General features: G+C 55.8%; 3 protein-coding genes across 3 annotated transcripts; 2 read left to right on the top strand and 1 right to left on the bottom strand.

Annotated features, from left to right (window-relative positions):
• Nucleotides 1–147: 147 nt before the first annotated feature.
• BDV59DRAFT_168580 (DUF2434 domain-containing protein) lies at nucleotides 148–2851 on the top strand. The gene is made up of 2 exons (XM_073688110.1): nucleotides 148–1080; nucleotides 1134–2851. The coding sequence occupies exons 1-2, from the start codon at nucleotides 524–526 to the stop codon at nucleotides 2125–2127; spliced, it is 1551 nt and encodes a 516-aa protein (XP_073552572.1). The 5' UTR covers nucleotides 148–523; the 3' UTR covers nucleotides 2128–2851.
• On the bottom strand, nucleotides 2706–4130 carry BDV59DRAFT_198076 (camp independent regulatory protein; the record flags this gene model as incomplete). The annotated part of the gene is made up of 1 exon (XM_073693078.1): nucleotides 2706–4130. One exon carries the CDS (start codon nucleotides 4128–4130, stop codon nucleotides 2706–2708), a length of 1425 nt encoding a protein of 474 aa, XP_073552571.1.
• Nucleotides 4131–11144: 7014 nt separating this feature from the next.
• BDV59DRAFT_198075 (transferase family protein) lies at nucleotides 11145–12756 on the top strand (the record flags this gene model as incomplete). Its single annotated transcript, XM_073693077.1, has 2 exons — nucleotides 11145–11981; nucleotides 12031–12756. 2 exons carry the CDS (start codon nucleotides 11145–11147, stop codon nucleotides 12754–12756), a joined length of 1563 nt encoding a protein of 520 aa, XP_073552570.1.
• Nucleotides 12757–12818: the final 62 nt, after the last annotated feature.

Raw genomic sequence — 12818 nt, 5'->3', positions numbered from 1 at the left:
AGATCGACGGTAGTCTATTTGTTGCTGTTGAACGACTTTGTTCTCTATACTAGGTCTTACATAAGCAGTCTGTAAAGCGGCGAGGCGGTCTAGACCAGAAGGGGAATCAACTATCGACAACTTCAACTTCAACTTCGTTTTCTTTCCCCTCAATCAGCTCGACAACCTTAACAAGCCACATTTCACCGTGAGCCAATCTCTGCCCCCCAGTGCGGTACCGGATCGACTGGTCATGACCTAACCGCGGTGTCAATCCGGGCCTTCCGTTGGGTCGAGGGGTTCTCTCCGCATCATCGACTATGCCCTGAGTACGACTTGATAGCCCGTCATGGCCTCGTCAGCCTCCGGCCTATCCGCCATGATTCCGATCATCGCCGCCGTATCCTGGTCGGATTCTCTTTTCATTTCTTCCCTGTCCGCCATGAACCCGCGGCAATCGGCCAATCCATCGACCGGAATCGAGTAGGCCAGGTGCTGGGACACTGACAAGTACCTCGAGTCCGATCAGGGACTGATCACAGGCATGACTCTCCTGTACGTGAGGGCAGTGGCGCCCTACCAAGACGGCGCCAATGCCACCGACGTGGTGGTCAACAACGTACACTTCAATCGCACGGCGCTGGACTTGTACAGCTACAAGCTCTACACCAACGGGACGCTGTCCAACGGCTCCGAGTGCTATCTCGCCTTCAACCAGTTCAAGCCGTTCATGTTCGCCGAGAATGGCACCTTTGTCAACGGCACCTCCTGCTATGCGCCCATCAACAACATTGGCTCGCACGCCTCCGCCGGCCTGGCCTTCACCGTCCTGTTTGGCATCTGCATCTTCCTCACGCTGCTCAATCTCCGCAAGCACGGTCGCCGCTACCTCCCGACCGACCGGCGCTGGATCCTCATGGGCCGCCGCTGGAAGTGGTACTGGCTATTGTTCGTCGCCGCCTGCGGGCTCATCAGCTGCATCATGAGCATCGACGTGGACCGGGAATACCTCCCTAGCTCCGCCATCATCCTCCAGTCCATTTTCTACACGCTGCTCTTGCCGGGACTGATGGCGGCCATCTGGGAAGCCGTGCGACACTGGTAAGTCACCGCACCAACCCCCACCGCCACCATCCCCTCTAACAATGCCCCAGGGGCTCATGGCAAGAACGCCAAATCATGGATCGCGATCCCTACGCCTTCACCAAGACCAGCACGCGCAAACGCCAGGAACTGCTCCTCCCGTTCCTCTTCTACCTCTGCGTCATCGTCAACTTCGTCTTGACCGTGCCCCGCAGCTGGGGCCCGATCGAGATGCAACGCAGCGCCGAGCAGCAAGCGCACCAGGCCGCCCCCGCCGCGACCGACAGCCGGTGGCGCGCGGCGGGGTTCGTCGCCATCGCCGGGGTGCTCGTCATCTGCTACAGCCTGGAGCACAGCGTGTACCGGTACCGGGCGCGGCCGCGCAGCACGCTCGGACAGCTGCTGTTCTACCTGTCGGCGGCGCCGTCGCAGTTCCTGGTCGCCGTCGGACTGCTCGGAGTGAAGATCGGGTACGCGATCGCGGCCGCGTTCGACTTCGAGGTGTCGCCGCTGCGGTACAATGTCGGGGCCGGCTGGCTGTACGGGCTCGGGTACACGCCGGCGCTGCTCATCCTGCTGGTGTTCAACGTGTGCGGCTTCTGCGAGCTGAACGAGGACAAGGCGCTCATCGCCCAGCGCGTCGAGATCGACTCCGCCCTCGCCAGCGACCGCCCCATCGCCCCGGGCTTCGACCTGCAGAAACCCCACTGGTGGAAGAAGGACCGCTGGCGCGCCTTTACCCGCGAGCTCGCCGCCCGTCGCAAGTCTTCCTCCGCCTCGTCCGACCCCCACGACGTGAGCGGCTTCCTCGAGATGGGCGCCATCAAGCCCCAAGACCGTCCGGGCGGCGGTGGTGCCCCGCAGACCGGCGACGGCATCCTCGGCCCCGACCAGGAGAAGGAGGATCCCCGTGTCACGACCCGTACGGCGAGTCAGACGAGCGAGTCGACCGGATCCGTCGAGCGCCCCGGTCATGGCCCGGGTCTGGAGCGCCACCAGATGGAGTATGTCGTGCAGCCGGGGAATGTCGAGCGTTCAGCAAATGGCCGACAAGGAGGCTCATGAGCTTGATATGGTGTGAGGTTGGGGTTGGGGTCGAGGTATGTGTGTAGGCGGATATATAATCGGGATGATATAGTGAGGTTCTGATAGTCTATGTACGAATGATGGTTTGCTACCTCAAGTTATTCCAATTACAAACCCTACAGCGAGCTACACGCGCCTACAGTCAATAAGATACTGTCAATAGGTTTATCATATCACCTAGACACCGCAATGCAATAGCACCAGAGGAAAAGCAGGAACAAACCGACACGACGAAGCCGCAAGTAAACCCCCGCCCCCATGCTGTATCGCGATAATGCACACCGTCTAACAACGCCAGGCCCGGAAACCCACAAGAGAAGCACACAGAACATGAAAGAAGAAAAAAGAGAGAGAGAGAGACAACAGGGGCAATCATGATCATTCCATTCCACCAAGCGTGGCGAGGGAACCAGACACAATCGTAAGGGGACTTAATACAAGCAGACAAACAAGGCATGCATGAGGCGACAGGTGGGGTATTGATTGATATGGACAAAGACACGACACACCACGACACACCACGACACACCACGACACATTCTTTTTCCTCCCGCCTTCTATGCCGTGAACACGCGGTCCAACTGTCGCAGCGCACGCATATCCTCGCCGCCGAAGCCGATCTTCTCGCTGGGGATATCGCGCGGGCCGTCGCCACGGACGGACGACCCCGGCGGGCCGCCCGGCGCGGTGATCGAGGGGAGCCCGCCGGCGGAAGTGCCGTTCATCAAGGAGCTGATGCCAGGCACCGTGGTTCCGGAGGAGGCGCCGGCGTCCGCGAGGAGCTTCGGGGGCGGGATGTGCGCGGATGATGACGACGCCGACGACGGGGGCGGTTGGTTCAGCAGCACCGGGCTGCGTGCGGCCGCCCCGTAGCCGTTCGTCGGCGGGATGGCGGGCGGTTGCGAGCGCGGCGACGCCCGACGGGGGTCCGCCGCGGCGGCGGCAGCGGCAGCGGCAGCGGAGTAGGCGGGCGGGCTGCGTTGGTGGAGGTCGCGGGCGTCGGCCACAAGACGCGGGGAACGGCCGGCGATCACGGGGAGGGAGGGATGTTGGACGCCCGAGGCGTGGATGGAGGACTCGATGGGATGGTGCGCGGGAGGGTCGTAGGCCGCGGACAGGCCAGGCTGCGGCGGGGGAGGCGGGGGAAGCCCGTGCGATGGTGGTGGTGGTGGGGGCGGTTGTTGCTGCTGTTGTTGGTGAGGGTGGTGGGCGTAGAGCGGTCCATTGGCGCCGGATACCGGGGGGAGATACGGCGAGTAGTGGACGGCCACGGGCGGGGTGGCCAGCGGCGTCGGGGGCCAGGCGTAGGGAGGTGTATAAGACTGGGGATGCGTGGCGCCGGCGCGAGCGTAGGGTGGCATGGGATGGGGGACCGAATAGGCCCCGCCCATGGGCCCACGGGTGACGACCGGCAGATTCTGCTGGTCGTTGACGGTGGATTCGGGATAGAGGCCCTTTTGCGGACGGACATGGCGCAAGCTGGGGTCGTTGGTGGGCTGTTGGAGATTGGCGGCGGAGGGATGCGAGCGGGAGTAGTAGCTGATGAGGTGAAGATGTTGACCGGCGGAGGTGGTGATGCTGAAGGACTGCTTCATCAAGCCGTCGGGCTTATATCGATAGCCGTCAGGGCCTTCGTCGGGGCCGTCGGCGCGGTCGTCGTCGCTCCCCCGAGTGCTCTCGGGGGTCTTGCCAGCTCGGGGGATGGCCGCCTGGGACACGCCCGAGCCGCCACGCTTGCCTTCCATCTCGCGGTAGGTGAGAAAGCTGCCGGAGACCCGGCTGGCGCTCCAGGATTTGCCGTCCGTCCAACGGCGCATGCCGGCTTCTCGCTCATCCCAGACGAAGACGGAGCCGGAGCGGATCAGCTGGCGCTCCTTCTCGGACAGTCGTCGCTGGACGCGAGGGAGAAGACCAATGCGACAGGCTTCGAAGAGGATGATGGCGTCCGCGGGGGTGCGGACATGACCGTAGTACGTCTCCATCCACCTTCGATGATCGGGGTAGGCCACGACAGCGGGAGGATGGTAGAGTGAAATGGTGAAGGGAGTGGTCGTCTTTCTTTTTGGCTGTCTTGACTGGGGGTTGTCTGGAGTCGGGATCTTAGGGATCTATGCGGTTGAGGTGAAGCGTGGTATATTTCCCGAAGAGGAAATACTGGCCGGGAACGAGGGTGGATGACGAGAAGGTGAGATGATGAGAGTTGGCCAGTCCTGGCGGGATCGAGTTAGTATTTGGATGAGCTGGCCGGGAGTGATAACATGATTTGGAAGTGTCTCTGGGAGGAGGGTCGGTGATTCATGGGAGGTATGAGGGCGTGGCCAGAGGGGGGTGGAATGTCGAGCAGCATAGGCGGCAAGGGGAGGGAGAGATTAGATATTCGTACCAGAGCTCGATAAGGTCTGCGGGAGGTATGCTGAGGTCGGTCAGGGATGTATAGAGTCGGGCTGTCTAGAGGAGGAGGATATCGGGGAGGGAGATGTAAGATGCAGAAGAACAGATAGATGTTGTCTGGAGAAGGCAAAGAGAGCATTAGAGACAAGAAAGGGTGGGGAATGAATGGTAAGACTCCACAGGTATTTTATGAGTATTGGGTGATTTCCTGTAGAGTTATTTAATTTTATTAATGGGTTTTATTATTCTATTTTAATGTTTTATGTATTCTACGTATTGCCCTCGACTAATCAGAATGCTGCTGGCTCTGCCGAGCAACCCTCTTTCACCTTCTTACCACGTATCATACCCGCCCTTCATCACTTGTCCTCAGACCCAAAGTGTGGGTAAAACCCCGGCAAACCCAAGCAGCGTCTGGCCGTCGCTCGTCACCTGAGAGAACCTTGTTTTTAACCTTTTTTTTCTTATTCTCCCATGGTCCTTCACCCATGGTTCTGGCGCTCCGTGAAAGGGATTCCCCCGTTTGCCCCCCCTCCCGGCTGATTCATTCATGCATAACCGGGACGCATTGGCATGTCCAAGGGATCCTGACTTTGTTCAGATAGAAATCGGATTCTGTCCACGCAGGAGATCCTGGTCCCCCCCATCGGGAAGGACCAAACCTCAGTCGAGGTCCTCCGCCGGACGACGCGGTGCGAATGGAACCCAGGAACCGACTCCGACCCTTCTACGCCGTAGTATTATTAGTAGGAATCGGTCCTGTCCAATAAGTATTACTCCTCAGGAAGTATCTGCCAGATTAACCACCTCAGATCGTCGCCATTCCATAGCCGGAATCTTGTGAGACACCCTAACCCACCCCCCATTCTGTCCATTCCGAATATGCCCCTCTCTTCATCCCCGTAGGTTATCTGGTTTCCTGTAAAAAGGGTTGGGTCCGCGACTACTCTTGATGTCATGGGGTGCTGAACCAGACCCAACTCCTTCTAGATAAATGACTGTAGGCAGCAAGACAAGACCAACCAGAGCTTGGCGATGGCTTGCGAATTCTTGGCTCGCGTTGAAACCAGACAGTGTGCAATCAGTGGTAGTGCTGAAACGGTAATGCGCTAGAAAGATACGAGTGGCGCTCTGATCGCTTGATCCCAGCCGAAAACCGATTAGTGCGCGACTCCTGGAGAGCTTAAGCTTAATCCAACACGAGGAACCTTAACCTCGCTTAGAGGGGAAAAAAAAAAAAAGAGAGAGGGAAAAAAAAAATTTGAAAAGAGGGACTCTCCACTTTCTTGGAGAAGGTTCCACTCCACTGTATTATGCCGATGACCTACGTAGAATACTCTGTTCGTAAACCGCAGGACAGTGTAGGAGTATAAATAATAATCTATATAGGGATAGAACGATAGAACGCAGTAAAAGCGTATGTATGATATTCATAGAATTATTGATCATGATATGATTATCACAAAGGTACCTACCTAGGTACGTGGCGATGTACAAATGTATACATAATTATGAACATAGAACTCCTGAGCGGCTCTGCCCGAAAGTGGCCCTTCCTTTCCTGGCCCAGGCTGACGACTCTCCCTCTCCATATTACTACCGGGTAAGATTCTATTACTGATCGTGGTAAAATCCTCGGCTTGGCTTGCTCGTTTCGCCCAAACGCTCGTCCGGATCCCGGCAGGTGACAGCATGAACAGCCACTGTGGCAACTCCTTCGTATTACCGCCAGCCACGGATTCCGGATGCCTGGCCTTTTTATCTCCGTGTCTTATCCGTTGGACTCTCATCCATGAAACAGAAATATCCCGATCCGTCGTCCCTGGGCCTGTCTGCTGCAGGGATCCCGGCACCACCTCCGATTCTGGATGGTCTTGATTTCCCTTCTTTCGTATCTCAGACTCCGCTGCGGAGGATGTCCAAAATAGAATCCTCAGGGCCAGCATGAGCAGTCATATGCAGACGACGTCCGAGCTTCCTGCCACGTAAGACTTAAGGTTCATCGACTGATCACACCCCAATCAAGGCAGTCAATCCCTCGTCAGAGTCCACAACGCCCACAAGGACATCCGGAGCTTATTGTCCAGTGAGCTCCTTCGGATTGGCAGATAAAGTTGCCGAAAGGGTTCGATTCGTCAATAGGATCTATCCAGTTGCAACTAGTTGGTCCTTCAACCACTCCATCCGACAATATTTGACTCCGCTGAGTGGAAGTCAAATGGAACACGGTCAGATGCATTTCGTCCTTCAGGGCTATCAAGACGGTCCGGATTAAGGATCGCACATTCCTCAGTCATACCCCCCATGTCACCCTTATCCATTGGCATTCCAGAGCAAAACACCCGAGGCATGTACTATAAATCTCAGTATAAATTAGATATGACCTTTCATTACCTACCTATCCCGGATGCTCCCCAGCCGTGATCGAGTAAATCCCTCACTTGGTCCGGATGTAATTTACACCTCTTCCGACATTGCCGTAAACTCGGCCTAGTCTGGTCGCTAGAACTAACTCGGCCTCCAGGATAAGCGTATCGCCAACAGAGTCGCCTGGTTCCCAGTCCGTCCCTCTTGGCCCTGCTTGGCCGGTCCACCGAAGGATGCGTTACATTATTGATTTCAATGATGCCCTCCTATGAGCCAAGCGAGTACGGGGTATGGCCATCGTCCGCCGTACCTGTTTGCAGCTGATGTCTCACATGGGAACGCAGCCCAGAATGCACTCCGTATGGAAGGGTTATGCCAAACCTCCGAATCATGTTGGTGGAATGGTCCATGGAACGATACATGTTCGAAATCAATCCTTGCAGATCGACCCTCGTACGACTCTGTCGGTTAACCTTGGCAAGAGAAGCCTCTCCTGCATCGACCCTGTGTCCCCCCCGCGAAAGTGGACTCTGGGTGCTACCGCAGCAGGTTGTGTCGATAGTTCCTGCAACTGCAACTTGACAATCGGTTCGTCCCCGTCAGTTGGCGGGTAGGGCGGCCACCGAATGAACTTAAACTGACAGCCGTGTACATACTTCCTCCGTGCATACATCACAATCTGCTACCCTTCTTCCTCCTCCTCCACCACCACCCCCCCTGCAGAACAGACTCGAACTGACAACACAGATGGGAACCGGATTCTCATCCAACAGCTCACGATGTAGGACGTCATGTCAGGAGAGCGACAATATCACAATCACCCAAAGGTCGCACGGCGGTATCACTCCAGCCCATCGTAAGGAGCGGGTTAGGTGCATGCACTACTTTTGCCGGTGCCCTCATATGACTTGGAAGCGGTTCAAACCTTTCGCATTTTCTAGCATCGCCCCTCCCACCGTATCACCGACCGGCGAGGTCGTTCGCATTTCCTGTCCTGCCATCCCTGCAGACTGTACCACACTCCTCTCCCGACCCATGCAATCAGACAAGCTTTTTTGCTCCCATCCGGTTTGTTCTGTAACTCAATCGAGCGAGCCCGTTTGGAATAAAGCCATCTATGGGAATCAGGAATGTTGCTCAGCATCGTCCAAGTTTGGGAGATAATCTCCGGGCCTCCCTCCAATCGGACTAAACTATAATGCAGATGTTGTAACCATGATATGATGGAGCTTCGGGGAATGGGGTGCTCAGTGCAATATTCTACAGGGTGTTTCCTTTGGGGGACTTCTTAGACTATTCAGGTTGCCATGTGCTCCGTAGCCGACCCGGTAAAATATATAATATCATGCTCTGGGCAGTGATGGAGCGGCCGGGTCCGAGCACTTACGCAAGATGCACGCCCAACCCTCGATCAACGCCATTCGACAGATAAATCTGTTTCCGGTGAATATCAACCTGTGGTCATTTTACACTCGAACGGACAAGCCAGGCCAAGCACAGATGTACCGCACAGTAGCTCCCTCCTACGTAAGGCTCCCTTGCTTCTCAACCGTTGCACGAGGGGCAAAGCGCGAGTTCTCACGACCACACCTTGGCATGTTAGCTGTTGTCCTCAAACAAAAGGAAAGTCTGATGGTCTGGTATGGAGTGCAACCCGCAACCCTTGATTCAAATCAAGGTTGTCAAGGGGGTATTCCTTGTGAAACGTTGCACGGGCTTATCCCCACTAGCATAATTGGGTTAAGGTAAGGTAAGGTAAGAATTGATGGAATGGAGTCGTTGTGGCGGACTGCCTCAGAGGGGAAGAATGTGACTGACCCGGATTGAGAGGAGCGCCAGCACTAGCACGCCATACGAGGCTATTCTGATCCGCAGTATATACAGGTTATGGTGCCGATGGGAGAGGGTGGCATGGTATTGTCTTGTACATCCTCCGTACGGCGTCCGCCCTGAGGGTTTTCGACTGCAAGTAGTCTCTTGTCGCTGTAGATCAACTACCCTACACAGGTATTGCTGCCGGAGGATCAGCCGCCCATTGCATAATGATCGATCATAGCCTGTGGGATTAGGTTAAGGTACGGAGGAGATAACCCCTACGGATGATGGAGTCGAGTGACTTACAGGAGGCTGCCGTAGGGTCTTTACGCAGTCTGTACCCAACCTATCCACTTTGAATGTACATGCATCCCGCGTCCAACTGTACAGCCCTCCTCGTTTCTAACAAACCACACGCTTGGGGGGATGGATCCATATCCCTGACCGGCCCCAGAGTCAAAGCGCTGGAAAGCCAAGCTATCCCCGCCGACTACTGAATGACGGAGTGACACGAGTTTCCCGACTGGGGCCTTGATGGACAGATAGCCAAGGCTTAGCCTGTGGTTCCATATTATTGTTATTAGTAGTATTATTATTATTAGTAGTAGTAGTATTATTATTTTTATTATTATTATTATTATATATATATTTTACCTCGCCCCCTTGCCAACGGAGAATACTTTTACTCAAGCTCATTCCGAGACTTTTGAGTTGGTCTCGCCGATATGCATGTATCTCGGGATGTACGCTGTATGTATGCTGTGGGATTTTGAACATTCCACAACTCAAGGGAAGAAACCCCCACCTCGCATGTTAGAGAGCGTCGTTAGAGTTGGTTCCGTTGTACTATGGCAGTTAGGAGCTATTTGATCGGCTGTATCACAAGGCTTGGTTCTTTCTATTATGATGATATGATGTTATTTATTTATTTTCTTTTCTTTTAATTTTTTTTTTTAGGATTATTATTTTTCTTTAACTTACGGAATACGAAGCACCCAATTCCGGACTCTTCTCCCTCTGACAAGATGGGGCTTTGATACATCGCCGGTACATCGTTTCACGGATCAAAGAGCGATTAGGTAACGGAGAACGATCGAGAAGGCAGTGCATGTTTTGATTATTCAATAAGCCGAGCACGACCCAAGGCCACCGCAATACGACATACGGTAATACGGGGCGAGGTTATCTGCCAATCCTTCCAGATGGGGGGTTCCAAAGCTGGGCAGCGTCATCACTGTCAAGACTCAACGGACGCCGGGGAAACGCCGAGACAATATGCTTAACGACAGTAAGGTTGGCAACTTGGCATCTTTCTGTTTGCCCCCTCCACAGGAACCGGACGAAGCCCATCTTGCTCGCACGATCTTTTCTATTTCCAGGCGCGGTGTCAATGTGTGGCAGTGTGACACTACTAGCACTAGGCAGAAATATAGTAACCTGGTATATCTCCAGGGTTTTTTTTTTTGGCTCCAGCGAGTCAACATGCTCGAGTAAGACAACAGTCGGGCTTCTCTTTCTTCCGACCATGCTAAACGAGGTGGATCGCCACCAGCCCGATTGGGGCAACCGTCGTAGCGAGGCTCCGCCCAGACCGCAGCTTGGAGGGATTAAAGTATCCGTCGATGGGGCCGGTCAGCATTGGGTCGACCCATTATTTGCTCCTGCCCTCTTTTTTGGGTTTCTCCAAGGGTGTTGTAATTTTTCGTTTCTGACAGGGTGGATATGCTTGGCCGGACTCTGTTCACCACCACGATCCGTCATACCCGGGTCCGACAGTCGTAGAAGTTCCAGAAAGGAAGAGGAGGAGGCCGACGGCATACTCCGTATAACCCGAGATCCACTGCGAGGTGCCACACGGGGGGTGTTTGAAATGAGATGTTTTTATTCTTCCCAGTGTTGCTTGTCTTTGGTGGATTTTTGTCGGTCGGATGCCCTCGATTTACCGGAATAGGCAATTATTCTGCAGTCCCCAGTAGACCCTCACCGCCTGCCCTTTCGCGGCAACCGTGTACATTCCGCTCATCACACTTGTGTAGTACATCCAGATGCCTCAGATCTTCGATATCTCACGGTGACTCCTTACGACACCTTTCAAACACTCATCCTCTCGTTCTATACAGATAATTCGGCTGTTATTGCCTTTATCCTCAAGACATGGCCCTCCAGAATCGTCCAGGCTAGTTTCAGAATTCATTTGGACCCTAAATCTCCTGCGGGATCTCAAGTCAAAGCCACCGCCATAAGGCCGTGACTCACATGGAGTCAAGCCGATTCCCACGAGGTCGTCCTCGTTGACGTTCACTCAAACGTATAAACCCAAATATTCCGGAACAATGTCCACCAAACGTGGCCAGACGCCAACATTACATTGTCTCTGAATCAACGAGGCGACTCCTCGTAATTGGCCGCTTGCACGCCGTGCAATGTCGTTTAAAACATCCATATTGGGCACTGAAAGGATCTTCCCAAGCCAAAAGCCAATCTCCAAGCGAACCACCTCCCTGTCGTTGCTCGATGCGGTCGCGGTGGATTTCACGGCGCCCTGCGCCGCCTGGTTGTTCGCACGTCCGCCGGGAACAGACCACGATCATTTCCACCGTTCGGACCACTTTCGCACTTCGCTTCTGATTACTCTTGAGGCTTACCCCCAATGGTGCGGCAGGCTGAAGTTGGTCACCGTCGTCGACTCCTGCAGGGCCAATACGGACCATGAGCTTGCTCCACACGCACAACGCCTGGGTCGTGTTCATCTAATCTACGGAACTCCCCAAGATCCCGGCGTCGAATACATCCTCGCCGAGAGCGCGGCGAGCTCGAAAGATCTCTGTCCGCCTCCTCGGACTGGATCCTCGTCCCTCTGGGACCGCTCGGACATCTCCTTTGCTCCCTTCGTCCCATCCACTCCGGTCAAGAAACCCCATGTAGACACGGACGATGGGCCCTTCCGGCCTCCAGTCGCGATCCAGATCACCTCGCTCGCGTGCGGCGGGTTCGTATTGGCCGTGAAGGTTGCCCATCCTCTGGCCGACACGCATTCGTTGACCCGTTTCGTCAAAGACTGGGCCAGCGTGAGTCGTGCGCTCTGTCAGCGCACCTCCATCCCCGCGATCAAGCCCCTCTTCCACCCAGAGCTTCTAGACGCACGAGCTGCAGGCGACATCAACCGCACCGAAGCCGACCCGGCCATCCTCAAACAGATCGAACGCCTGCCCTGCGAGCGGTACGATTTCTGGGTCGACTCCCCCGGCTGTCCATGGCCCGTGACAATCCCGGATTCGTTCCGGGGAAAAGAGCTCACCCACCGGGAAGCCAATCCCCTGGTCGCAGTTTGACTCCACGTCTTCCTCGCATTATCTCCTCCGCCTGAGCCACGAGCACGTCGAGTACCTCTGGCAGGAGGCCAACAGCGGCTCGTCGTCCGGCGCGGAAACGCACCGGCTGAGCCGCCATGATGCGGTCCTGGCCCATATCTGGTCCTGTGTCAACCGTGCACGTCGGCTCCAAGACGACCGCGACGCCGTCCACTGCAATCTGACCTGCGGCCTGCGCTCGGTGCTCCAACTCGGCGACGACTTCCTGGGCACGCCGACGCTCATGGTCGATGTCGACATGCCGGGCGAAACCGTCGCAACGGTCGCCGCGCTGCGTCCGCTCGCGCTGCGCATCCGCAACGCAGTCCGTCGTGTGAGTGACCCGGCCCTGCTGGCCGCGCACCTGCACAGCGTGGCGTTCGAATCCACCCCGCAGCGTATCTGGCAGGGGTTTCTGGGCCGGCGCCATATCATGGTCACGACGTGGGCCCGCGCGGGTCTCTACGAGGTAGACTTTGGCTGGGGTCCAGCACGCTACGTGGAGGACGTCCTGGAGAATTTGGACGGGCTGGTCGTCATCAAGGACGCGCCGCCGCCGACGCAAAACCCGTGGCCCTCCGGCTCGTGGACGGAGAATGGCGTGGATGTCGTGCTTCATCTCCGGGCGGAGTATATGGACCGGCTGTGTCAGGATCCGGTGCTGCTGGGACAGGATATGTTGTAGGCTGCGAAAGTATGAAGTAACTGAAAGCTTGCAGTAGTCCTTGAATATAGAGTAGCGCTCCA

The sequence above is a fragment of the Aspergillus ambiguus genome (assembly GCF_047715705.1).
Source record: "Aspergillus ambiguus strain CBS 117.58 unplaced genomic scaffold BDV59scaffold_2, whole genome shotgun sequence".
NCBI lineage: Eukaryota > Fungi > Ascomycota > Eurotiomycetes > Eurotiales > Aspergillaceae > Aspergillus > Aspergillus ambiguus.
This window is presented reverse-complemented; position numbering and strand designations above follow the sequence as displayed.